At 51.4% G+C, this 24,661-nt stretch overlaps 1 protein-coding gene across 4 annotated transcripts in view; it reads left to right on the top strand.

The window, feature by feature from the left end:
* NBEAL2 (neurobeachin like 2) overlaps nt 1-24,661 on the top strand; it is a 101,426-nt gene that overhangs the window by 28,945 nt on the left and 47,820 nt on the right. For 2 of the 4 annotated variants that reach the window (XM_044295307.1, XM_044295306.1), the window contains exons 2-13: nt 6,307-6,395; nt 7,525-7,677; nt 8,902-8,983; nt 9,063-9,190; nt 9,261-9,343; nt 9,514-9,599; nt 10,924-11,224; nt 11,644-11,750; nt 13,108-13,191; nt 22,436-22,519; nt 22,779-22,877; nt 24,081-24,652. In XM_044295307.1, coding sequence (XP_044151242.1) covers nt 6,307-6,395; nt 7,525-7,677; nt 8,902-8,983; nt 9,063-9,190; nt 9,261-9,343; nt 9,514-9,599; nt 10,924-11,224; nt 11,644-11,750; nt 13,108-13,191; nt 22,436-22,519; nt 22,779-22,877; nt 24,081-24,652 — 1,868 coding nt within the window. Of the gene's footprint in view, nt 1-2,970; nt 3,101-6,306; nt 6,396-7,524; nt 7,678-8,901; nt 8,984-9,062; nt 9,191-9,260; nt 9,344-9,513; nt 9,600-10,923; nt 11,225-11,643; nt 11,751-13,107; nt 13,192-22,435; nt 22,520-22,778; nt 22,878-24,080; nt 24,653-24,661 lie in introns of those variants that run through there. The other 2 variants (XM_044295308.1, XM_044295309.1) reach the window with 2 other exon arrangements.

Raw genomic sequence — 24,661 nt, 5'->3', positions numbered from 1 at the left:
GGTGTGACGGACACAGAGGTCTATGCTGCGGTGCATCCATTACATGCAGGATTTCTGACAGGTCCTCACCTATGATCTGCAGCCTGTCCCCTGACAGGTCCTCGCCTATGATCTGCAGCCCGTCCCCTGACAGGTCCTCACCTATGATCTGCAGCCTGTCCTCTGACAGGTCCTCACCTATAATCAGCAGCCCGTCTTCTGACAGGTCCTCACCTATGATCTGCAGCCCGTCCCCTGACAGGTCCTCGCCTATGATCTGCAGCCCGTCCTCTGACAGGTCCTCACCTATAATCAGCAGCCCGTCTTCTGACAGGTCCTCACCTATGATCTGCAGCCCGTGCCCTGACTGGTCCTCACCTATGATCTGCAGCCCATCCCCTTACAGGTCCTCACCTATGATCTGCAGCCCGTCCCCTGACAGGTCCTCACCTATGATCTGCAGCCCATCCTCTGACAGGTCCTCACCTATGATCTGCAGCCCATTCTCTGACAGGTCCTCACCTATGATCTGCAGCCTGTCCTCTGACAGGTCCTCACCTATGATCTGCAGCACATCCTCCGACAGGTCCTCACCTATGATCTGCAGCCCATCCCCTGACAGGTCCACACCTATGATCTGCAGCCCATCCTCCGACAGGTCCTCACCTATGATCTGCAGCCCGTCCCCTGACAGGTCCTCACTTATGATCTGCAGCCTGTCCTCTGACAGGTCCTCACCTATGATCTGCAGCCTGTCCCCTGACAGGTCCTCGCCTATGATCTGCAGCCCATCCTCTGACAGGTCCTCACCTATGATCTGCAGCCCATCCCCTGACAGGTCCTCACCTATGATCTGCAGCCCGTCCCCTGACAGATCCTCACCTATGATCTGCAGCCTGTCCTCTGACAGGTCCTCACCTATGATCTGCAGCCCGTCCTCTGACAGGTCCTCACCTATGATCTGCAGCCCATCCTCCGACAGGTCCTCACTTATGATCTGCAGCCTGTCCTCTGACAGGTCCTCACCTATGATCTGCAGCCTGTCCCCTGACAGGTCCTCACCTATGATCTGCAGCCCGTCCCCTGACAGGTCCTCACCTATGATCTGCAGCCCATCCTCTGACAGGTCCTCACCTATGATCTGCAGCCTGTCCCCTGACAGGTCCTCACCTATGATCTGCAGCCCGTGCCCTGACTGGTCCTCACCTATGATCTGCAGCCCATCCTCTGACAGGTCCTCACTTATGATCTGCAGCCCATCCTCCGACAGGTCCTCACCTATGATCTGCAGCCCATCCTCCACTCTGTGGTCTCATCACCACATCTCTGTCAGGCGTTGCTGTTCCAGTGGCCACCATCAACACTTCCCATATTCACCTCATTTCTGTCCTTTTGATTTCTCATTTTTGTGGCTTTCATTCTTGTTCTTGACTTATACTCCAGTCACATTCAGAGCTGCAGTTACTGTTCTCATGGCTCCTGTTACTTTAGGTATTGTGGAAGCTGAGATGTCACGGTTACACAATTGATGCTAAGTGTTCAGGCAAGGGGAAACAGCAGAATTGTGAGCACAGCTCTGGTTGTGACTGGAGTAGAAGGCAAGAAGGAAATAGGAATTCACCTACCAACATACAGTATATAAGACATGTACAAGAGCTCTGGGGGTGACTGGAGTATAATGCATGATATAGTAGAATAGTGAATGAAGCTTTGGATGTGATTGGAGTATAAAGTCACTGTTTAATTGTCTATGAAGATAAAGCTTTGGCTGTGATGGGGGTATAAGACCGTGGATATGTGAATGAAGCTTTGGATGTGACTAGAGAACAATATAGGATGTTACAGTTGAATTGTGTATGAAGATGCGATCGGAGTATAAGATATGATGTAACAGCAGAATTAAAAGTAAAGCTTTTGGTGTGACTGGAGTATAAGATATGTAGCAGCAGAATTGTGAAAAAAAGTTTTGGATATGATGGGGGTATAAGACCGTGGATATGTGACTGAAGCTTTGAATGTGACTGGAGTATGAGGTATGATGCAGCAGCAGAATTATTAATAAAGCTTTAGGTGTAATTGGAGTGTAAGACTTGATGTTGCAGTGAAATTGTGAATGAAGCTTTGGGTGTGACTGGAGTATAAGACATGTTGTAATGCGGATCATCCAGTTTGCAGAGATGTCATGTCTGGTATAATTATTTGAGTGCTCGGTTTCGCTTTTGCGCCCTAAATTTATCCCAGGCGTTATAACAGTGTAGGTGACGTATGTAGAGCTCCTTGTGGTACAGATTAGATTTTATCACCATTATTAGTCATTAGTGGGAAATGAAGGGGGGGTCATTTCTCCTGTAGATGCAGTTAATACCAGACATTTACTAATGTATTGTGATTCTCCATGTTGCCTCCTTTGCTGGCTGGATTCATATTTCCCATCACAGGTTACAGTCACCACTGCAGGGCAGACACAAGGTGGCTGCGCACGCGCGGCTGACCACCTCTAATGGATTGCAGGGTGGTCACAAGCATGGAGACCCTGAGCAGCAGCGCAGTAGTGCCCCCTACCGGCCGATACTGATGTAAGATGGGGAGACGACATCCATCATCAGTGTGTTAGAATAGAGCTCCCCCTAGTGGGCACACTGACATGTAAAAACGGAGGAATCCTTTTCTGAATGTTTTGTCGGAGAAGCTGTAGTGTAAAACCATGTGACCGCGAACGTACGAGACAAGGCCCTGGCCGAGGATGAGGAGAGCATGCCTGGAGGGGGTCTGCCCCTTTAAACCAAAGCATCGCAAACTAAAATATATTAAAAAAACAAGTTTTAAAGGGACAGTAGATTATTTCCATTGATACGTGTGACCTATGTATTTCAGGGGGGCACAGGTTGTCATGGCGCCGGCGGTGCGCTCACTTGTGGTGGTTTTGTTGCACAGATAGCAGAGGAAGTGTTGCGCTGACTCCTTTGACTCGGCATTTCCTGACGTTTGGTACAGGCTCCTGTGTCTCACTTCAGCGCTGGCAGTTCCTCGGTTCGTGCCTCCGGCTCTGTGACCCCCATGGTTTGGAGAAATGGTGCTATCAAACATGGCCGCTAGGATGGTAACGCTGCGCCCCGAGCAGGTAACTAAAAGCGAGGCATCCCATGGAGGTGACTCGTTACAGCGGCGCCTGGTCGTACTGACGGCGCATTGTGTTTATAATGGCGAGCGGAGCTGAAGATGTGAGAGAACGAAGGGCGTAATCTCGGTAATGGCGGCCTGATTAGACGAGTAGTGAGAAGCCTGCCCATCCCTGGACTCCTGCTGAGGTTCACCTTTTTTGGGGAATATCTTCTTAGGCGATATATTTGTTTTTTTTCCCCCTAGGCTGTCAATTTGGCCGACTTAAAGGAATAGTCCACTCCTGACATATTTACACTGATGTAACTCACTTATGTGTCGGCGCCTGATTGTGTTACTTCTGTCATTTTGTCAGTTGTCGCCCCCCCCTCCCGGAGTGACGCTCAGTTGTCTGTCGCCCCCTCCCAGAGTGACGCTCAGTTGTCTGTCGCCCCCCCCCCCCTCCCGGAGTGACGCTCAGTTGTCTTTTGATGACCGTAAGAAAGTAAAAATGGCGTCGGGGAGCGGAGTCAGACGCGTAGACGTCAAGCAGATTGATACATTGTTACAGTGCCAGATTGTATACACTGTATCGCTGAAGGGCACATACTCGTTACATGCCGGTGGGGCGAGGGTCTTCCAGATCAGTATTTGGAATCTAGATCCATCAGATTTTTGGGGTCCAGACGGGGAAGCCGTGATGAGAAGCTGTTTTGGGAATTGCTTTGTGAGCGATTTCCTCCTATCAGTCTGTTAGAATGAGTCTGTACGAGTACAAGAGATCTGGGTTAATGGGGGTCCGCAGTGGGGGGGGGGGGGTGACTACTTCCGCAGTGGTAGGCACTGTTAGCAGGATATAGATGTCTCCCATCTGAGGGAGGGGTTCGTCGCGGACACATCCGTTCTCCATTGATAATAGCGCCCGCACATATCTCGCCCTCTGTGCCCCCGATATTCTGTTCTGTGTAGATTATAGGAGGCATCATGAATTCCAACTTCTCCTCAAGGCTTTAGTTGACTAAATTCCTTGAGGACCCCTCCCCACTGAAGCCTCTGCCGCCCCTGGTAACAGACCAGCATCACTCGAATTGGGATGAGTTGCAGTACCTGATACAGCCATTGACCAGAGGGGCGCTGTCTCTGGAAACAAGGCAGATTGCTCCTGTTAATCCCATTTAACTCCTTTAGGGGTTTGGTTCTTGGTTTTTCCCAGGTTGGCCCCGGGTTTCCGTTTGCAGTTTGTCGTGCCGCAATCCCCGTGCAGAGAATCCCAATAAATGGGGCTAATCCGTGTGTGGCGATCCTCTTCGGTTTCCACACGGGATTGGACCATGACACTTCTTCATTTCAAATCCACCAGAGAAAATTCTGCAGCTGTATGATCGGGGAACGGAGGCCGATCTCAGACCCTGGGTTTTCCCCCCGAGAGTGTGGGGGGGGGGGGGGGGGGTTCCATCTTCTGTAAATGAAGAGAAATCTCGTTATAGGTGAAAAGTTCTACAACTTCCTAACAGACTTTGTGGTTTGATTCCGAACTATTTTAGAGATCTCTGCTTGCTGTCAGTGAATGAGAACACTTGTTTATATTTAGAGGCAGTATACATAGTGAGACCTGCTCTCACAATGTATCAGTCTGGAGTCCGGGGATGTTTATATCGCAGAGCATTGTCCAGAGTGATACATTGTATCCACTTCTCAGGACTAGCTGTGTACAGTATCGCTGCCTCTCAATATAGGACAGGAGTGTTCTCATTCATTGACAGCAACCACAGATCTTAAAAAATGCAAGAAATAGAAACACTATTTTAGAAGGTTTAATCTATACAAAGATTAAACGTCATTTACATAAAGCCGTTTTGTAAGATCGTCTCTAATGGAACAAAAGTGCCGAGTAGTGATGCTGAGATATGGTGTCTGGTGACAGATCCCGGCTGATAACGGATCCTGCCTGCTGCGTGGCGCCCAGCACGAGCCGTCTGATATAATATATCAGCTAATTGCCTGGTGTCTTGGGCCATTGCTTAAGCTCCTCAAATCCATCTATAGAAAAATGCTGGCTCCTCAAAGGCAAGCGCTAGAAAGGGGCGGGCACTCTCAGCAGGGGCGGGCACTCTCAGCAGGGGCGGCGTCCATAGAGTTGGTCTTAAAGGGAAATGACCTTCTGTTTTCTCTCCTCTCCTAAGTGGGAGCTATGTTACTGTGACACCTGAAGTGACCTGTCCTTTAAATTCACAAATACAGAAGTTGGGACCAGTACCTCGCCTCTCCCCCTGTGACGCCTCAGGTGCCCCGTGTATCCGCCGCGTGCAGAGATATTAGGTCACTGGCGCCTGCGAGCGATTCTGCTTATTCTATTACACAAATTCTGCGAGTGGAAAATGGTGACCTTTTAAAAGAGCTGACACGGCGAGACGTCTCGGGTCGTTCCTGTCATGGCTGCAGGGTGGGGGGATCGGCCTGGTGACTTTATGGCTCCCACACCCGGCTTTACCGGATTCCTGATCGGCTAAGCTATGTGGAGGCGTGCACACAAGTTTGATGTCTCTGAACAGATTGTGATTAGACCAGGCGTGTGTGTACCTTTTAAATATTGCGAAACTCAGTCAGAACCGTAGCGCCCACCGACTAATCACTAGAAGATGGGAAATCAGTGCAGTGAAGTAAGAGCGCGGCCGCCGCAGGATTTCCTCCTTGCATCACTTATGTATGCAACTTACCATCACCAAAAATCGTATTTTTGGGGGCGTCGCTGCGATGACGGTTCCGTCCGCAGAGCTTCGAAGCCTCCCGTGTTCCCAGGTCGCTTACTGTTTTTCAGTTTATACTTTCTCTAGTCACTGCCAGAGTAGCTTTCAAAAAATTCTTATGATAACTGACAGAGGTTTGCAGCGGTTGGTGTGGGGTGACGGCTTCTACTGGTTTGAGTAGTGGCGACCATCTTGTTTGGTGCTGGGGCCGGTGTTTGCCGTTCAGGTCTCTAGGAAAGCTGGGTGATAGTCCCTTCCTAGAGATCTGTGAGAGCTGATTGGTAAGTAATACGGCTGCGCCACAAAGCAGTAACGTTGCTGGCGGCCATATTGGCGGTCACTCAGCTTTTCCCGAGTCCTGAATGGCCATTCCGACCCCTCTGCCTTTATAACTTGTCATGTCGGCAGTCACCTACCTTTCCCAGACACAGACAGAGGACGACTCGGGAGGCTGATCTGACTCCATCTTTTATTCTTGCAGAAAGACCTGAATTACCTGCAGCAATGGTTGGAGGCTTTCGTCACAAACTTTGAGAAGATCATCACCGTGAACACTCTGGAGCCAAGAAGGTACGGAAAGCTGGGCGGCCGCCGCGGACCACGCTTACCGATGACTTACACATTAGATTGAAATACTCGGCTTTACTGATCTTATATTCATCCTGAATTATATTTCGTCTTATACTCCAGTCACATCCAGAGCTGCAGTCACAGTCCTGCTTTTACACCATGTCCTGTAATCTAGTCACATCCAGAGCTGCAGTCATTGTTCTGCCGCTACATTGTGTTCTGTACTCCAGTTACACCCAGAACTGCAGTCTCCGTTCTGTTATGTCATGTCCTGTACTCTAGTTACATCCAGAGCTGCAGTCGCAGTTCTGTTTCATCGTGTCCTGCACTGTAGTCACATCCATAGTTGCAGTCATTGCTCTGCTGTTTCATTATGTCCTGTACTGTAGTCACATCCAGAGCTGCAGGCACAGTCCTGCTTGCTTTATGTCCTATACTCCAGTTACATCTAGAGCTGCACTGTCAGTTCTGTTGTTATGTCATGTCCTATGCCCTAAGCACATCCTGAACTGCAGTCATGGTTCTGCTGTTTCATCATGTCCTGAACTCTAGTTACATTGAGCTGCAGTCACGGTTCTGCTGTTACATCACGTCCTGAACTCTAGTTACAACCAGAGCTGCAGTCGTGGGTCTACTGTTTCATCATGTTGTGTATTCTAGTTACATCCAGAGCAGCAGTCACGGTTCTGCTGTTACATCACATTCTGTACTCTAGTTACATCCAGAGCTGCAGTCACGGTTCTACTGTTTCATAATGTTGTTTACTCTAGTCACATCCAGAGCTGCAGTCACGGTTCTGCTGTTACATCACATCCTGTACTCTAGTTAAATCCAGAGCTGCAGTCACGGTTCTACTGTTTCATCATGCTGTGTACTTTAGTCACACGCAGAGCTGCAGTCATGGTTCTGCTGTTTTATCACCTGTACTCTAGTCACATCCAGAGCTTTCCTGTTACTGGAGAGCAGTGCATTGTGGAGGTTGCTCGGCGGATATGGCAGTGGGTGGTTATCCTCATCCCTGCCTGACATGGCTGATAACAGGGGGCAGTAGCCTGTACTCGCCTGCTCAGCCATGATGGATGCGCTGTGGGGGTGACGCCCCTTTAACATGGAGGCTCTTTCCTTCCAGACCTGAAGACTCTTCCTCGGAGATCCCTGTGTTACCCAGAGATGTGCTGAAGGTGCTGAGCCAGCAGCTTGGGCTGTGTGCGGAGGATATTAAGGCCGACGTGAGCTTGAACCAGGCGCTCCTCCTCCTCAAGTTCTTCATCATCATCAGCAGGTAGGGTGCATGGTCGTGGAGGCTTCTGTCCCAGGGAAAGCTGGGTGATATCCAGCATGGCTGCTTTCCCAGACTTCTGCGGCAGCCGCATCCCTGCCGCTTCAAGGCGAGGCCACGGGAAAGCTGGGTGACGGCCGCCTCTTCTGCGCAGTGTCATCCCAGTTATAAATATCTCGCCGCCTGCGTTATATAATGATATGGGAGACGACGGGGGGGCGACAGCTGCCTCCCTCTGCTCGCTGCTAGAGCTCCGGACCCTTCAGTTACCATGGCAACCAAGCCCATCATGGCTGCTGCATGCCAGGCGGGAAAGAGGGGAGACGTTTGGAACAAGTTACGCTGTGCCTCCCTGGGGGGGTGCGGTTCTGCTTCACCTCATTGTGCAGCCTCCTCTCCATGGACACCATACTGGCCTCTGTGGTTGGACCTCCATCTTGTATACTGCGTGCCAGCCTCTGAAAGGGGAGTGTCTTATCCAAGCCCCGCCCCATACATTTTACTCTATACGTCTATAAGTATGGATGCCTGCGGTTCCAGATCCGTGAGGACAGTGCCTATGAACTGTGTATGCTGACAAGCCCCGCCCCTAACAAAACTCCACCCCAGAGCAACAAAACCCGGCCCCAGAGCAACCACACCTCCTGACAAAACTCAGCCCCAGAGAAAGCCACACCCCTTTGAGAGCCAAATTGTCATTAGAAATGAATTTTTAAACGCTGGCAACGATTCGGCATATCCCATAATGCATCATTTCCCATGTATGCATGTTTCCCACCCTGGGCAGAGCTTGTCACATGACAGCTGACACCTGTGTATGCAAATACCATAATGGGGTGGAGCCTGACACCTAATAGACGGCAGGGGATGCGAGGCCTGTGCGCTGCACTGGGACACCCCACCGACACAGACGCTAATGGGGGGGGGGGGGGGGGGCGGGGGGATTTTATCGTTGGATGCACGCCCGCATTTGCTGTGCAAAAGGTGCACATCTTTTGAGCGAGCCTCATCTTGTGCAACAATTTAAGATATTTTTTTTTTTAACGTTTAACTCTCGCCCCTTGCAACTTTTTTTTTAAGTGGGTGGTGCTTAGTGGTAAGGGGCGGAGCCACAGGCAGATTAGAGCAGATGGCTGCGCTGTCGTATTTTGGCACATCTTACTCTAGTGCGCTTTAAACCCCATCACCCTAGACTTGACTCCTTGTTTATTGTTTGTTTTTTTGCAGAAATTTGGAAAACGTGGAAAAGGAGAGGACGCCAGTTTTCGTATGTGAGGTCATTCATCTACTGACGGCTTCCACCAACAAGGTAAACATTAATAAAATTCCCAATATTTGTAAAAAAAAAAAAATTGCATCAAAATAATATCCATGTTTTCCGCCTTCAGTTAAAGAGCCCGCCCCGAGAGGAGGAGCGAGAGACGCGCGGCCTGACGGAGAGCGTCGCCGTCTACGCCCTGCACCTGTGCGAATGTCTCTTCGATCCCTACCAGACGTGGAGGAGACAGCTGGGAGGGTAGGTGGAGAGGCGGCGGCCAGCAAATCGCCCTCACCGCTGCTTTTATAAATTTGTCTTATTTTTTTAGGGAAATTGTGAGCGCGAAAGAAAAGAGTAAATATAAGTTTTCGCCCGCGGCTCTGCCGCCAGAGTTCTGCACCTTCTTTCGAGGTAAGCGGCGTATTATAACATTATAATGTACGGCGTCACTGTGACTGATAATGGCTGACAGAGGACAGGCCGCAGCCTGGTTCCTTGTGATGCTCAGTTTGGGAGCCTTTGGGGGTGTTTTTTATTATTATTCTTTGTGATTTTTGTAATTATTTTTATTTTTTTTGCAGATGCTTTTCACAATGGGGACAACCTTCCTGAGTTGGTCAGATTACGTCTGGTCCATCTGTTTGGTGCCATCATCACCGGCTCTAAGGTAAGGAACCACCATGTAATAATCTGTGAGGAGCTTGCGGTTTTTTGCCGGTGGGATAGCTCGCTGCTGTCCGGTCTTCCGCCATCTTGAAACCTGCGGTCTTATACTGTGGAAATGAAAGTAGGAATCAGATTGGTTAACAAATGCTTTAGGCCTCGAGCAACTGAGAAAAAGTGGCCTTGTTGCCCATAGCAACCAACCAGAGCCTAGCTTTCATTTTCTCACCCAACCAACCAGAGCCTAGCTCTCATTTTCTCACCCAACCAACCAGAGCCTAGCTCTCATTTTCTCACCCAACCAACCAGAGCCTAGCTCTCATTTTCTCACCCAACCAACCAGAGCCTAGCTCTCATTTTCTCACCCAACCAACCAGAGCCTAGCTCTCATTTTCTCACCCAACCAACCAGAGCCTAGCTCTCATTTTTTTCTGCCTTGGTTTCCATAGCAACTCAAGTTTTATTCTCTGATCTGCACTAGAGAAATGCAAGCTGAATGCTGATTGGTCGCTGTGAAAATGAAAGCTGAGCTGTTGGTTGTTATGGGCAACAGCTCAGTTTTACTTTTGCACTACTCCCCATTAGAGGCGCTGTTGTCTTTGTAAACCCACCCTATGTGTCCTGTTAAGATTTGAGGGTCTCAGGGGACCCCCAGTGCTCATAGGCGTGCATGTTTACATCCGTGCAGGTAGAAGACATGGATTATGCAGTAAAATCACCCGTCGCCATGATTTTTGGCCACATATTGACTGCCTCACCCCGTGAATCCCTAACCCTAAAACAGCTGGAACGTGCATAAAGCACTCACTTTCGGGGGAGGCTTGCATTTGCTGTACTGTTGGGGAGTGTGTCCCTGATGCTGCCTACCCATGGGGGACAGCTAACCGGGGCCCAGAGGTGAAGCCCCCCCAAGTGAGACATATGACTGGCCCCAGGTCATGTCTGGCTGCCTCAGCACCAAGCGAAGGTGAAATCCAAAATATAAAAAGAGTAAAGACTGCGGAAATCCCCTGATATTACAGCGAAATCCCCGCAGGTGCTGGAAATAGACGTTTCTGGGGGGGGGCTCAGAATTCCCGTCAGTGTGTGCTGCAGCCGGGGACGCTCCTGGAGGTGCCCCATTATTATGGCAGAGTTATATAAGAAACCCGTGATATCTTGGACCATCAGTAGGAATGCTCCTCCTGCGCAGGCGCCGACACCTGTGGGCTCGTTTGTCTGCTGCAGTTCAGCCTTATGCAATAAATGCGCCTACATAATAAAGCCTGTGAGTACTGTGTAGCGACAGCGCTGCGTATGACGGCCCTGTCTTGTCGGTTTTGTTTCAGGCGAACGCGCTGCTCCTCATCACCCCGGCCTCCGTGGATGTCCTGATGCTGGTCCTGCAGAGCTGGTGTGTCGGTCAGGAGGAGCGGGACCCGCGGGTGCTAAAACTGGCGCTGGGCTGCCTCATCTCCATGATCCACATCCTGCACGGCAGCAGCCCCGGCCAGAGGCGGGTGGAGATCAGGCAGATCCTAGACTGCTACTTCAAGGTCCTCAACTGCGACCGGCCCCTGTATTCTGCAGAGAGAGCGCCGGGACCACACTGGGAGGAGGGACTGCTGGCCCTGCGCATCAACATGCTCCGTATGTAATCCCTCACTAAGGTCTTTCAGGGTCCTGGGAAAGCTGGGTGCCAACCATTATGGCCGCCATTGCATACCCAGTGTAGCATAACTAAGGCAGAGCCTGGGAAAGCTGAACGGCCACAGTGCTGTGTAACTAGTGCCGGGTAACTTGCTGTATAACTAGTATTGTATGACTAGTACTATGTAACTAATGTTCTATAACTAGTATTGTATAACTATTTCTGTATACTAGTACTATATAACTAGTATTGTATAGCTAGTGCTCTATAACTAGTACTATATAACTATCATTGTATAACGAGTCCTGTATAATGAGTAACTCTTTGCCATTTGGGAGTCTGGGATATCTTTGGCGCTTGCGCTGTGGAGGTGATGTTCCCTCCGGCACTCGCTGACTTCTCACCATCTTGGTTTTAGGCGCCATTCCTCAGATGCTGGACTGCAGCGACCGCCCCGTCCTACAGGCCATATTCCTCAGCAACAACTGCTTCGAGCACATCATACGTCTGATCCAGAACAGCAAGGTAGAACTTACGGTGGAGGGAGGGGTCACTAACGTGTAGCCTTCCGGAGGACCCCCGAATCCCCTATCTCTAGGCCTGGAGAATGGAGCCTGGGGGTCTGTTATGTTACAGCGCCCTCTAGAGGACACACCAGGTGAAGGAAATGCATAATTATTAGGGTACTTTCACACTTGCGGCAGAACTGCCTGCCGGATCCAGCAATCCGGACGCAAGCTGATGGCATTTGTCAGACTGATCCGGATGCTAATCCGTCTGAAAAATGCATTGCAATACCGGATCCGTCTCTCCGGGGTCATCTGGAAAAATGGATCCGGTATTAATTTTTTTTGCCAGGACACTTATCGGTTTTGCCGGCACTAATACACTTCAATGTAAATTAATGCCGGCATTCCGGCAAGTGTTCAGTATTTTTGGCCGGAGATAAAACTGCAGCATGCTGCGGTATTTTCCCCATCCAAAAAACGTGAGAGGGACTGACCTGATGCATCCTGAACGGATTGCTCTCCATTCAGAATGCATTAGGATAAAACTGATCAGTTTTTTTCCGGTATTGAGCCCGTATTGGAACTTAATGCCGGAAAACACAAACACTAGTGTGAAAGTACCCTTAGGCTGATGGGGCTACAGTATATAGATGCAGCAGAAACCAAGGAGCAAAATATTGTGCCCTCCAGGTACCAGGATCTCCTGCCTCAACCCTACACCCAGTGCTCCACGTCTGTCCTCTAACCTTTGATGGCTTTCCATGTACCAGGACCTCAGCCTGATCCCTTCACCCAGTGCGCCACCTCTCATCCTCCAACCTTCCCAGCTCTTCCATGTACCAGGATCCCTGCCTGATCCCTTCACCCAGTGCTCCACCTCTGTCCTGCAACCTTCCCAGCTCTTCCATGTACCAGGATCCCTGCCTGATCCCTACACCCAGTGCGCCACCTCTCATCCTCCAACCTTCCCAGCTCTTCCATGTACCAGGACCCCTACCTGATCCCTACACCCAGTGCGCCACCTCTCATCCTCCAACCTTCCCTGCTCTTCCTTGTGCCAGGATCCCCTGCCTGATCCCTACACCCAGTGCGCCACCTCTCATCCTCCAACCTTCCCTGCTCCTCCTTGTGCCAGGATCCCCTGCCTGATCCCTACTCCCAGTGCTCCACCTTTTTCCTCTAACCTTTGATGGTTCTCCATGTACCAGCATCCCCTGCCTGATCTCTACACCCAGTGCTCCACCTCTGTCCTCTATCCTTCCCTGCTCCTCCATATGTCGCCCAGTTGTGTCCGGTCCTGACACCCATCCGTCGTGCTTCCTGTAGCGCCTCTCGTGTTATTAACAGCTCTGTGTGCATGTACCTTTTTACAGCTTTATTTGAGCAGTGGTCACCGGACAGAGGAGAGTGGGAGTGATCTGACCACTCAGCTGCTAACCGAGCACGATATAATGAAGGTATTACTGGGTCATGGAGCCGAGGCCCCCGGTGAATTGTCGTTTTGTGCTGCATTGCTTTCTGCTAATACATCCTCATTAATGGCGTGGTGTCAGCGGGGGCACAACATTTAGTGTTTCTGTGTGGGAGACCATCCAGCGGGGATGTTACAGTGGATGAAGGGTCACAGCCCCCCAAATACACAGTGACAGGGTCACAGCCCCCCTAATACACAGTGACAGGGTCACAGCCCCCCTAATACACAGTGACAGGGTCACAGCCCCCCTAATACACAGTGACAGGGTCACAGCCCCCCTAATACACAGTGACAGGGTCACAGCCCCCCTAATACACAGTGACCGGTTCACAGCCCCTCCTAATACACAGTGACCGGGTCACAGCCCCCCCAATACACAGTGACCGGGTCACAGCCCCCCCAATACACAGTGACCGGGTCACAGCCCCCCCAATACACAGTGACCGGGTCACAGCCCCCCCAATACACAGTGACCGGGTCACAGCCCCCCCAATACACAGTGACCGGGTCACAGCCCCCCCAATACACAGTGACCGGGTCACAGCCCCCCTAATACACAGTGACCGGGTCACAGCCCCCCTAATACACAGTGACCGGGTCACAGCCCCCCTAATACACAGTGACAGGGTCACAGCCCCCCTAATACACAGTGACAGGGTCACAGCCCCCCTAATACACAGTGACAGGGTCACAGCCCCCCTAATACACAGTGACAGGGTCACAGCCCCCCTAATACACAGTGACAGGGTCACAGCCCCCCTAATACACAGTGACAGGGTCACAGCCCCCCTAATACACAGTGACAGGGTCACAGCCCCCCTAATACACAGTGACAGGGTCACAGCCCCCCTAATACACAGTGACAGGGTCACAGCCCCCCTAATACACAGTGACAGGGTCACAGCCCCCCTAATACACAGTGACAGGGTCACAGCCCCCCTAATACACAGTGACAGGGTCACAGCCCCCCTAATACACAGTGACAGGGTCACAGCCCCTCCTAATACACAGTGACCGGGTCACAGCCCCTCCTAATACACAGTGACAGGGTCACAGCCCCCCTAATACACAGTCCTCTTCTCTGTAGTACACAGCCACGGTCGGGTGGCAGTCCTCAGTAGGATCCCGTAGGTTATGGCCACTCTGCAGCTGTGTCCGCTCCTCCCTCCTTAGCTGGTCGGACCGGTTCTCCCTGCTGATCTGTCTGCTCACCTCAAACCTCCAGGAACCAGAGTCTGTGTACTGAGGGAGAATGGCAGGAGCGGCGCCCTCTGCTTGTCACATGCAGGTTCTTTTTCCGGGTCCTGACAAATTACTGATCTTAGTAGGTGGTTGTCAAGGAAGCTGCACATGACAGATTAAGGCCTCTTGCACACAAACGTTTTATTTTTTGACTTTTGCGTTACGTTTTTTGCGTTCCATATACAGACCGTATACGGAAACATTCATTTCAATGGATCCGCAAAAAAATGGAAGGTACCCCGTAAGCCTTTAGTTTCCGTATTGACGTTGTTCCGTTTCGTTCCAAAGAAAGAACATGTTCTATTATTGTCTGCATAACTGACAAGGATAGTACTGTTCTATCAGGGGACAGCTGTTCCGTTCCGCAAAAAAAACTGAATGCACACAGATGTCATGCGTATTTTTTGTGGACCGCAAAATGCTGAGAAAGCCATACGGTCGTGTGCAAGAGGCCTTACCCTGGGATTCCTCTCCTCCTCTACCTGCATCTCTGCCCCTACTATGCCTGGGACTCCTCTCCTCCTCTGCCTGGGACTCCTCTCCTCCTCTGCCTGGGACTCCTCTCCTCCTCTGCCTGGGACTCCTCTCCTCCTCTGCCTGGGACTCCTCTCCTCCTCTGCCTGGGACTCCTCTCCTCCTCTGCCTGGGACTCCTCTCCTCCTCTGCCTGGGACTCCTCTCCTCCTCTGCCTGGGACTCCTCTCTGCTATCTAAGGCCTTTTTCCTCCTTTACCCAGGGTTTCTCTCATCTGCTTGGAGCCTCTCTCCTCTTCTTCCTAGCCCGGGGTCCCTTTCCCTCTCGCCTGGGGTCCGTCTTCTCCTTTGTTCGGGGCCCCTCTCCTCCTCTGCCTAGGACCCTGTTCATGGTTTAGGGCCCCTGTTCTCTGCCCAGGGCCCTTGGCCTGCTTCAGGCTGCTTTTTTCCCCGGTCTGGTCTCCTCTCCTCCTCTGCCTTTTAGCACCAGGTATTGCTGCCCCTATAGAGCAGAGGTGATCCTGGCATTGATAGGCGGCGCCCGTTATATATGCTTCTCCCCCTGACACCATGCTGCCTGTGCTTTGCTATGTGCGTGATGCTTGGATTGTGATTTACATCTTGGGGTTTGCTGATTTGGGCAATAATCATCGTCTGGGCAGAAATGTTACCTCGTTAATCGCTTCCTCCCTCACCAATCTGCTCCCAGCATTCCAGCGGCATAGCTATAAGGGGGAGCAGGGGAAGCAGTCACCCCTCTGCCATATATGAAGCTTCCAGTATTATACACGGTAAATGGTAGGAGACTCAGGTCCACACTATACAGGCAGATTCAATCATGCCTCTGTTCAGAGGGAAGGGAGAAGGAGGAGGGTCTCTCATGGTAAAGGTAAAAGACTGCCAGGAAGAGCTGAGAGAGGGAGGGAGCGAAGATCCTTTGGTGACCAAGTGAGAAAAACAACATCACCATTAATGCTAATATGGCTCAATATGAAAGGTGTTGGACAGTTGCAACTTGTCCAGGCAGAAGAGACTACGAACTGCTGAGTTTTGTGTGCAGATAAGGACAGGAGACAGGTGCACGTTAGATAGGAGCGCAGGAGACAGAAGCACGTTAGATAGGAGAGCAGGAGACAGGTGCACGTTGGATAGGAGCGCAGGAGACTGAATCACATTAGAAAGGAGAGCAGGAGACAGAAGCGCGTTAGATAGGAGCGCAGGAGACAGAAGCACATTAGAAAGGAGAGCAGGAGACAGAAGCGCGTTAGATAGGAGCGCAGGAGACAGAAGCACATTAGATAGGAGATCAAGAGACAGGAGCACATTAGATAGGAGCGCAGGAGACAGGAGCACATTAGATAGGGGAGCAGGAGACAGAAGCGCGTTAGATAGGGGAGCAGGAGACAGAAGCGCGTTAGATAGGGGAGCAGGAGACAGAAGCACGTTAGATAGGGGAGCAGGAGACAGAAGCACGTTAGATAGGAGCGCAGGAGACAGAAGCACATTAGGTAGGAGCGCAGGAGACAAGCACGCAGATAAGGACAGGAGACAGGTGCACGTTGGATAGGAGCGCAGGAGACTGAATCACATTAGATAGAAGAGCAGGAGACATAAGCATATTAGATAGGAGCGCAGGAGACAGAATCACATTAGATAGAAGAGCAGGAGACATAAGCACATTAGATAGGGGAGCAGGAGACAGAAGCACATTAGATAGGGGAGCAGGAGACAGAAGCACGTTAGATAGGAGCGCAGGAGACATAAGCACGTAAAATAGGGGAGCAGGAGACATAAGCGCGTTAGATAGGGGAGCAGGAGACATAAGCACATTAGATAGGGGAGCAGGAGACAGAAGCACGTTAGATAGGAGAGCAGGAGACAGAAGCACGTTAGATAGGGGAGCAGGAGACAGAAGCACGTTAGATAGGGGAGCAGGAGACAGAAGCACGTTAGATAGGAGAGCAGGAGACAGAAGCACGTTAGATAGGGGAGAAGGAGACAGAAGCACGTTAGATAGGGGAGCAGGAGACAGAAGCACGTTAGATAGGAGCGCAGGAGACATAAGCACATTAGATAGGGGAGCAGGAGACAGAAGCACGTTAGATAGGAGAGCAGGAGACAGAAGCACGTTAGATAGGAGAGCAGGAGACAGAAGCGCGTTAGATAGGAGAGCACGAGACGGAAGCACGTTAGATAGGGGAGCAGGAGACAGAAGCACGTTAGATAGGGGAGCAGGAGACATAAGCGCGTTAGATAGGGGAGCAGGAGACATAAGCACATTAGATAGGGGAGCAGGAGACAGAAGCACGTTAGATAGGAGAGCAGGAGACAGAAGCACGTTAGATAGGGGAGCAGGAGACAGAAGCACGTTAGATAGGGGAGCAGGAAACAGAAGCACGTTAGATAGGGGAGCAGGAGACAGAAGCACGTTAGATAGGGGAGAAGGAGACAGAAGCACGTTAGATAGGGGAGCAGGAGACAGAAGCACGTTAGATAGGAGCGCAGGAGACATAAGCACGTTAGATAGGGGAGCAGGAGACATAAGCGCGTTAGATAGGGGAGCAGGAGACATAAGCACATTAGATAGGGGAGCAGGAGACATAAGCACATTAGATAGGGGAGCAGGAGACAGAAGCACGTTAGATAGGAGAGCAGGAGACAGAAGCACGTTAGATAGGAGCGCAGGAGACATAAGCGCGTTAGATAGGGGAGCAGGAGACATAAGCGCGTTAGATAGGGGAGCAGGAGACATAAGCACGTTAGATAGGGGAGCAGGAGACAGAAGCACGTTAGATAGGGGAGCAGGAGACAGAAGCACGTTAGATAGGGGAGCAGGAGACAGAAGCGCGTTAGGAGCGCAGGAGACAGAAGCGCGTTAGGAGCGCAGGAGACAGAAGCGCGTTAGGAGCGCAGGAGACAGAAGCGCGTTAGATAGGAGCGCAGGAGACAGAAGCGCGTTAGATAGGGGAGCAGGAGACAGAAGCGCGTTAGAAGCGCGTTAGATAGGGGAGCAGGAGACAGAAGCACGTTAGATAGGGGAGCAGGAGACAGAAGCACGTTAGATAGGGGAGCAGGAGACAGAAGCACGTTAGATAGGGGAGCAGGAGACAGAAGCACGTTAGATAGGGGAGCAGGAGACAGAAGCACGTTAGATAGGGGAGCAGGAGACAGAAGCGCGTTAGATAGGGGAGCAGGAGACAGAAGCACGTTAGATAGGGGAGCAGGAGACAGAAGCACGTTAGATAGGGGAGCAGGAGACAGAAGCACGTTAGATAGGGGAGCAGGAGACAGAAGCACGTTAGATAGGGGAGCAGGAGACAGAAGCGCGTTAGATAGGGGAGCAGGAGACAGAAGCGCGTTAGATAGGGGAGCAGGAGACAGAAGCGCGTTAGAAGTAGAGCAGGAGACAGAAGCGCGTTAGATAGGAGCGCAGGAGACAGAAGCACGTTAGATAGGAGCGCAGGAGACAGAAGCACGTTAGATAGGAGCGCAGGAGACAGAAGCACGTTAGATAGGAGCGCAGGAGACATAAGCACGTTAGATAGGAGCGCAGGAGACATAAGCACGTTAGATAGGGGAGCAGGAGACAGAAGCACGTTAGGGGAGCAGGAGACAGAAGCGCGTTAGGAGCGCAGGAGACAGAAGCGCGTTAGGAGCGCAGGAGACAGAAGCGCGTTAGGAGCGCAGGAGACAGAAGCGCGTTAGGAGCGCAGGAGACAGAAGCGCGTTAGGAGCGCAGGAGACAGAAGCACGTTAGATAGCGCAGGAGACAGAAGCGCGTTAGGTAGGAGCGCAGGAGACAGAAGCGCGTTAGGTAGGAGCGCAGGAGACAGAAGCACGTTAGATAGGGGAGCAGGAGACAGAAGCGCGTTAGGTAGGAGCGCAGGAGACAGAAGCGCGTTAGGTAGGAGCGCAGGAGACAGAAGCGCGTTAGGTAGGAGCGCAGGAGACAGAAGCGCGTTAGGTAGGAGCGCAGGAGACAGAAGCGCTTTAGGTAGGAGCGCAGGAGACAGAAGCGCGTTAGGTAGGAGCGCAGGAGACAGAAGCGCGTTAGGTAGGAGCGCAGGAGACAGAAGCGCGTTAGATAGGAGCGCAGGAGACAGAAGCGCGTTAGGTAGGAGCGCAGGAGACAGAAGCGCGTTAGGTAGGAGCGCAGGAGACAGAAGCGCGTTAGGTAGGAGCGCAGGAGACAGAAGCGCGTTAGATAGGAGCGCAGGAGACAGAAGCGCGTTAGGTAGGAGCGCAGGAGACAGAAGCGCGTTAGGTAGGAGCGCAGGAGACAGAAGCGCGTTAGGTAGGAGCGCAGGAGACAGAAGCGCGTTAGGTAGAAGCGCCGGAGACAGAAGCGCGTTAGGTAGGAGCGCCGGAGACAGAAGCCCGTTAGGTAGTAGAGTATGAGTACTTTAGTACATTAGGAGCAGGGAAAAGGCAGTTTTTTGTCTGGAGGAGCACAGGAGAGGCTTTGTCTTATCGATGACTTCTCCTCATATCTTAGAAGTAACATCAAATGTATGGTAAGAAGTGATGATAAGAATGATGCTCCCTGGGGGCCCTCCAGTCTAGCCTGCCACGTATAGAATGGAAAGAGACGACGAACATCAGCAGGAAAATATCTGTCCCCCGGGAGTTAATTATCCCTGGCAGCAGATGTGCACCCGCCTGTCCCCAGATCCCGCCATCTTTGTCTTGGGGGCAGAACAGTAGTACCCGTGTGCCAGGTCCCGTTGTCTTTGTATTACAATTAAGATTCCAGTTTTGTGAACTCCACTCTATCATCTGCTTCACACTCCAGCCGGAGAAAAGTTTGCTTTTAGATTTTTTTTTTCCCGCCAGTGCAGAGGAGAAATATGTGCTGACTGAGCAGCACCACCAGAGGGCGCAAGAGGAGTACTGTTAGGCCCCTTGCAGACGAGCGTTCTTCCTGGAGCGCAGCTCCCGGCCTGACCTCCCAGCGCTGCTATGGGTCACGTAGCATTATATTGATTTATATGTAACCCTTACAGTTCTGGAATGTATTGGATAACACTGGCATAATGCTTTCTCAGCAGGTGGGGAGGGGGGTGGGGGGACAGCCCCCACAGGTGAAGAAGTCCTGCTGACGAATCAATTCACTCATCTCTATCCTCCTGGTGGTTGACTCTACTGTAAATATCTTCAGAGGCACAGTTCTCCTGAATATGAGCACCCTCTAGTGGCTGGATGCGGTAGTAGTGGTGGTGGGGGGTCTATGTATGTGCCGATGCACAGTCCTCCTGTATTTAAATGCCCCCTAGTGGTTGATGCTGGTGGGCCTATGTATGTGCAGATGCACAGTCCACCATGTATATGAGCACCCCCTAGTGGTTAGATCTGGTGCTGACGGGATCTATGTACAGGTCCTTCTCAAAAAATTAGCATATTGTGATAAAGTTCATTATTTTCTGTAATGTACTGATAAACATTAGACTTTCATATATTTTAGATTCATTACACACAACTGAAGTAGTTCAAGCCTTTTATTGCTTTAATATTGATGATTTTGGCCACAGCTCATGAAAACCCAAATTTCCTATCTCAAAAAATTAGCATATTTCATCCGACCAATAAAAGAAAAGTGTTTTTAATACAAAAAAAGTCAACCTTCAAATAATTATGTTCAGTTATGCACTCAATACTTGGTCGGGAATCCTTTTGCAGAAATGACTGCTTCAATGCGGCGTGGCATGGAGGCAATCAGCCTGTGGCACTGCTGAGGTGTTATGGAGGCCCAGGATGCTTCAATGCGGCGTGGCATGGAGGCAATCAGCCTGTGGCACTGCTGAGGTGTTATGGAGGCCCAGGAGGCTTCAATGCGGCGTGGCATGGAGGCAATCAGCCTGTGGCACTGCTGAGGTGTTATGGAGGCCCAGGAGGCTTCAATGCGGCGTGGCATGGAGGCAATCAGCCTGTGGCACTGCTGAGGTGTTATGGAGGCCCAGGAGGCTTCAATGCGGCGTGGCATGGAGGCAATCAGCCTGTGGCACTGCTGAGGTGTTATGGAGGCCCAGGAGGCTTCAATGCGGCGTGGCATGGAGGCAATCAGCCTGTGGCACTGCTGAGGTGTTATGGAGGCCCAGGATGATTCGATAGCGGCCTTAAGCTCATCCAGAGTGTTGGGTCTTGCGTCTCTCAACTTACTCTTCCCAATATCCCACAGATTCTCTATGGGGTTCAGGTCAGGAGAGTTGGCAGGTCAATTGGGCCCAGTAATACCATGGTCAGTAAACCATTTACCAGTGGTGTTGGCGCTGTGAGCAGGTGCCAGGTCGTGCTGAAAAATGACATCTTCATCTCCATAAAGCTTTTCAGCAGATGGAAGCATGAAGTGCTCCACAATCTCCTGATAGCGGCTGCATTGACCCTGCCCTTGATAAAACACAGTGGACCAACACCAGCAGCTGACATGGCCCCCAGACCATCACTGACTGTGGGGACTTGACACTGGACTTCAGGCATTTTGGCATTTCCCTCTCCCCAGTCTTCCTCCAGACTCTGGCACCTTGATTTCCGAATGACATGCAACAGTCCAGTGCTGCTTCTCTGTAGCCCAGGTCAGGCGCTTCTGCCGCTGTTTCTGGGGAATGCGGCACCTGTAGCCCATTTCCTGCACACGCCTGTACACGGGGGCTCTGGATGTTTCTACTCCACACTCAGTCCACTGCTTCCGCAGGTCCCCCAAGGTCTGGAATCGGTCCTTCTCCACAATCTTCCTCAGGGTCCGGTCACCTCTTCTCGTTGTGCAGCGTTTTCTGCCACACTTTTTCCTTCCCACAGACTTCCCACTGAGGGGCCTTGATACAGCGCTCTGGGAACAGCCTATTCGTTCAGAAATTTCTTTCTGTGTCTTACCCTCTTGCTTGAGGGTGTCAACGATGGCCTTCTGGACAGCAGTCAGGTCGGCAGTCTTACCCATGATTGCGGTTTTGAGTAATGAACCAGGCTGGGAGTTTTTAAAAGCCTCAGGAATCTTTTGCAGGTGTTTAGAGTTAATTAGTTGATTCAGATGATTAGGTTAATAGCTCGTTTAGAGAACCTTTTCATGATATGCTAATTTTTTGAGATAGGAATTTGGGTTTTCATGAGCTGTATGCCAAAATCATCAATATTAAACCAATAAAAGGCTTGAACTACTTCAGTTGTGTGTAATGAATCTAAAATATATGAAAGTCTAATGTTTATCAGTACATTACAGAAAATAATGAACTTTATCACAATATGCTAATTTTTTGAGAAGGACCTGTATGTGCAGATACACAGTCCTTCTGTATATGAGCGCCACCTAATGGCTGGATCTGATGCCGGTGGGGTCTATGTATGTGCAGATGCACAGTCCTCCTGTCTGTGAGCGCCCTCTAGTGGCTGGATCTGGTGGCGGTGGCGCTGTCCTGTTCCTGTCTTTCTGTGGAATCATCGTGGGGTTGCGGTTGCTTGTGATTGGCTGTTCCCATCATTGGTTGTGGTGTCAGCTGACTCTTCATGTGCTTTTCTCTCCAGGTGATCGACAGCGATTCAGACGCCATCACCGTTAACGCCATTGGAGTCCTGACCTCCATCATGAGGAACTCTCCTTCCGCCAAGGTGATTTAGCTTCTTCTCTGTAGTCTGCTTTGTGGTTAAGATTGGAGGGGGCCCTTGCTACTGCCCTGCATCGGGGACCCCTGCTGTTTCCCTGCATCGGGGACCCCTGCTGTTTCCCTGCATCGGGGACCCCCGCTGTTTCCCTGCACCGGGGAACCCAGCTGTTTCCCTGCACCGGGAACCCCCGCTGTTTCCCTGCACCGGGGAACCCAGCTGTTTCCCTGCACCGGGGACTTATAATCTGTTCTTTGCTTCTTAGGAGGTCTTCAAGGAGCGGATTGGATATCCACATCTGTACGAGGTCCTGAAGAGCCGCAGCCAGCCCACCAAGCGTCTCCTCCAGCAGTTACTGAACATGGTGAGGACTGATCCACCATATGTATCAGAAATGCATCCCCTGTTCCTTCTTGTCAGGGCCCGATTCCCTGTTCCTTCTTGTCAGGGCCCGATTCCCTGTTCCTTCTTGTCAGGGCCCGATTCCCTGTTCCTTCTTGTCAGGGCCCGATTCCCTGTTCCTTCTTGTCAGGGCCCGATTCCCTGTTCCTTCTTGTCAGGGCCCGATTCCCTGTTCCTTCTTGTCAGGGCCCGATTCCCTGTTCCTTCTCGTCAGGGCCCGATTCCCTGTTGTCACCATCCTCCTTTCTCATGGGGTTGGTCAGGGGCTTCTCCTCTCCACAGCTGCTGCAACATTAGGGTGAGGAAAATGGTTGAAGGTTGGGGTCTCAGATGGGAAGGGGAGAAGGGGCCACTGTTGGGAACCTGTAATTATAATGATTTCTATCGAGGTCTCCTGACTCTTCCCCGGTGGCAGATTCTTATGGGAGATAAAACACTGCCAGAGGGGTTTGAAGGTGGACAGAGGGGATCAGGAGGGTCTAAAAGAGGGGTCTGTAAGAGGGGATCAGAGGGGTCTGTAAGAGGGCATCAGAGGGGTCTGTGAGGGGGGATCAGAGGGGTCTGTGAGGGGGGATCAGAGGGGTCTGTAAGGGGGGATCAGAGGGGTCTGTTAGAGGGCATCAGAGGGGTCTGTTAGAGGGCATCAGAGGGGTCTGTTAGAGGGCATCAGAGGGGTCTGTAAGAGGGCATCAGAGGGGTCTGTAAGAGGGCATCAGAGGGGTCTGTAAGAGGGCATCAGAGGGGTCTGTAAGAGGGCATCAGAGGGGTCTGTAAGAGGGCATCAGAGGGGTCTGTCTGTAAGAGGGCATCAGAGGGGTCTGTCTGTAAGAGGGCATCAGAGGGGTCTGTCTGTAAGAGGGCATCAGAGGGGTCTGTCTGTAAGAGGGCATCAGAGGGGTCTGTCTGTAAGAGGGGATCAGAGGGGTCTGTCTGTAAGAGGGGATCAGAGGGGTCTGTAAGAGGGCATCAGAGGGGTCTGAAGGGGGAGAGCAGGGTCTGGAGAAGAATGCTTTCATATGCTGAAAGCAAGTAGAGATCTTGTAAGTGGTGAACAGTCTATTATAAAGCTGCAGAACTTTTCATTATATAGGATTAAACATGGACTACCCTGCCCCCCCCCCCCCCCCACATCATTTCCCTGATTTTGTGACTCTGCCCTCTACAGGCTGTGGAAGGTCCTTACAACTCAGATCCCATGAACTTCATCCAGAATGAGCAGCCGCTGCTTATCCTGGTCCAGTGGATCCCGGATCTTTCTCCCAGGCATCTGCAGATCTTGGTGTCGGAGTGGTTGAACCAGATCTGTGACTCCACGCTGCGGAACCTCATGACGTGTGTGCAGGCAGGAATGGTGGCCCAAATCCTGTGCGCCCTGAGCAGCAAAGAGGCGCTGGACGTAAAGTGCGCAGAAAACCTCATCCATCTTCTGCAGGTTTTGGGGCGACTTTCGATCAGACCCAGCGAGCTCCGGGACCTGATCGGACTCCTCCGGGTGAACGGCAATGTTGCCCATCCATACGCAACGCAGGTTATCCGTGCTCTGTCTGCCATGGCCAGGAAGGACGGGCCGGAGAGGGCATTGCAGTACTTTGACCTGACCCCCAGTATGTCCGGTATTATGGTGCCAGCCATGCAGAAGTGGCCCGGTGCCGGGTTTGCCTTCCATGCCTGGATCTGTCTGAACGATGACATGAAAGAAGAATCCCAGACTGGAAGAAGACGCAAGCAGCTGTACAGGTGAGGACC

The sequence above is a fragment of the Bufo gargarizans genome, chromosome 5 (assembly GCF_014858855.1).
Source record: "Bufo gargarizans isolate SCDJY-AF-19 chromosome 5, ASM1485885v1, whole genome shotgun sequence".
Lineage (NCBI taxonomy): Eukaryota > Metazoa > Chordata > Amphibia > Anura > Bufonidae > Bufo > Bufo gargarizans.
This window is presented reverse-complemented; position numbering and strand designations above follow the sequence as displayed.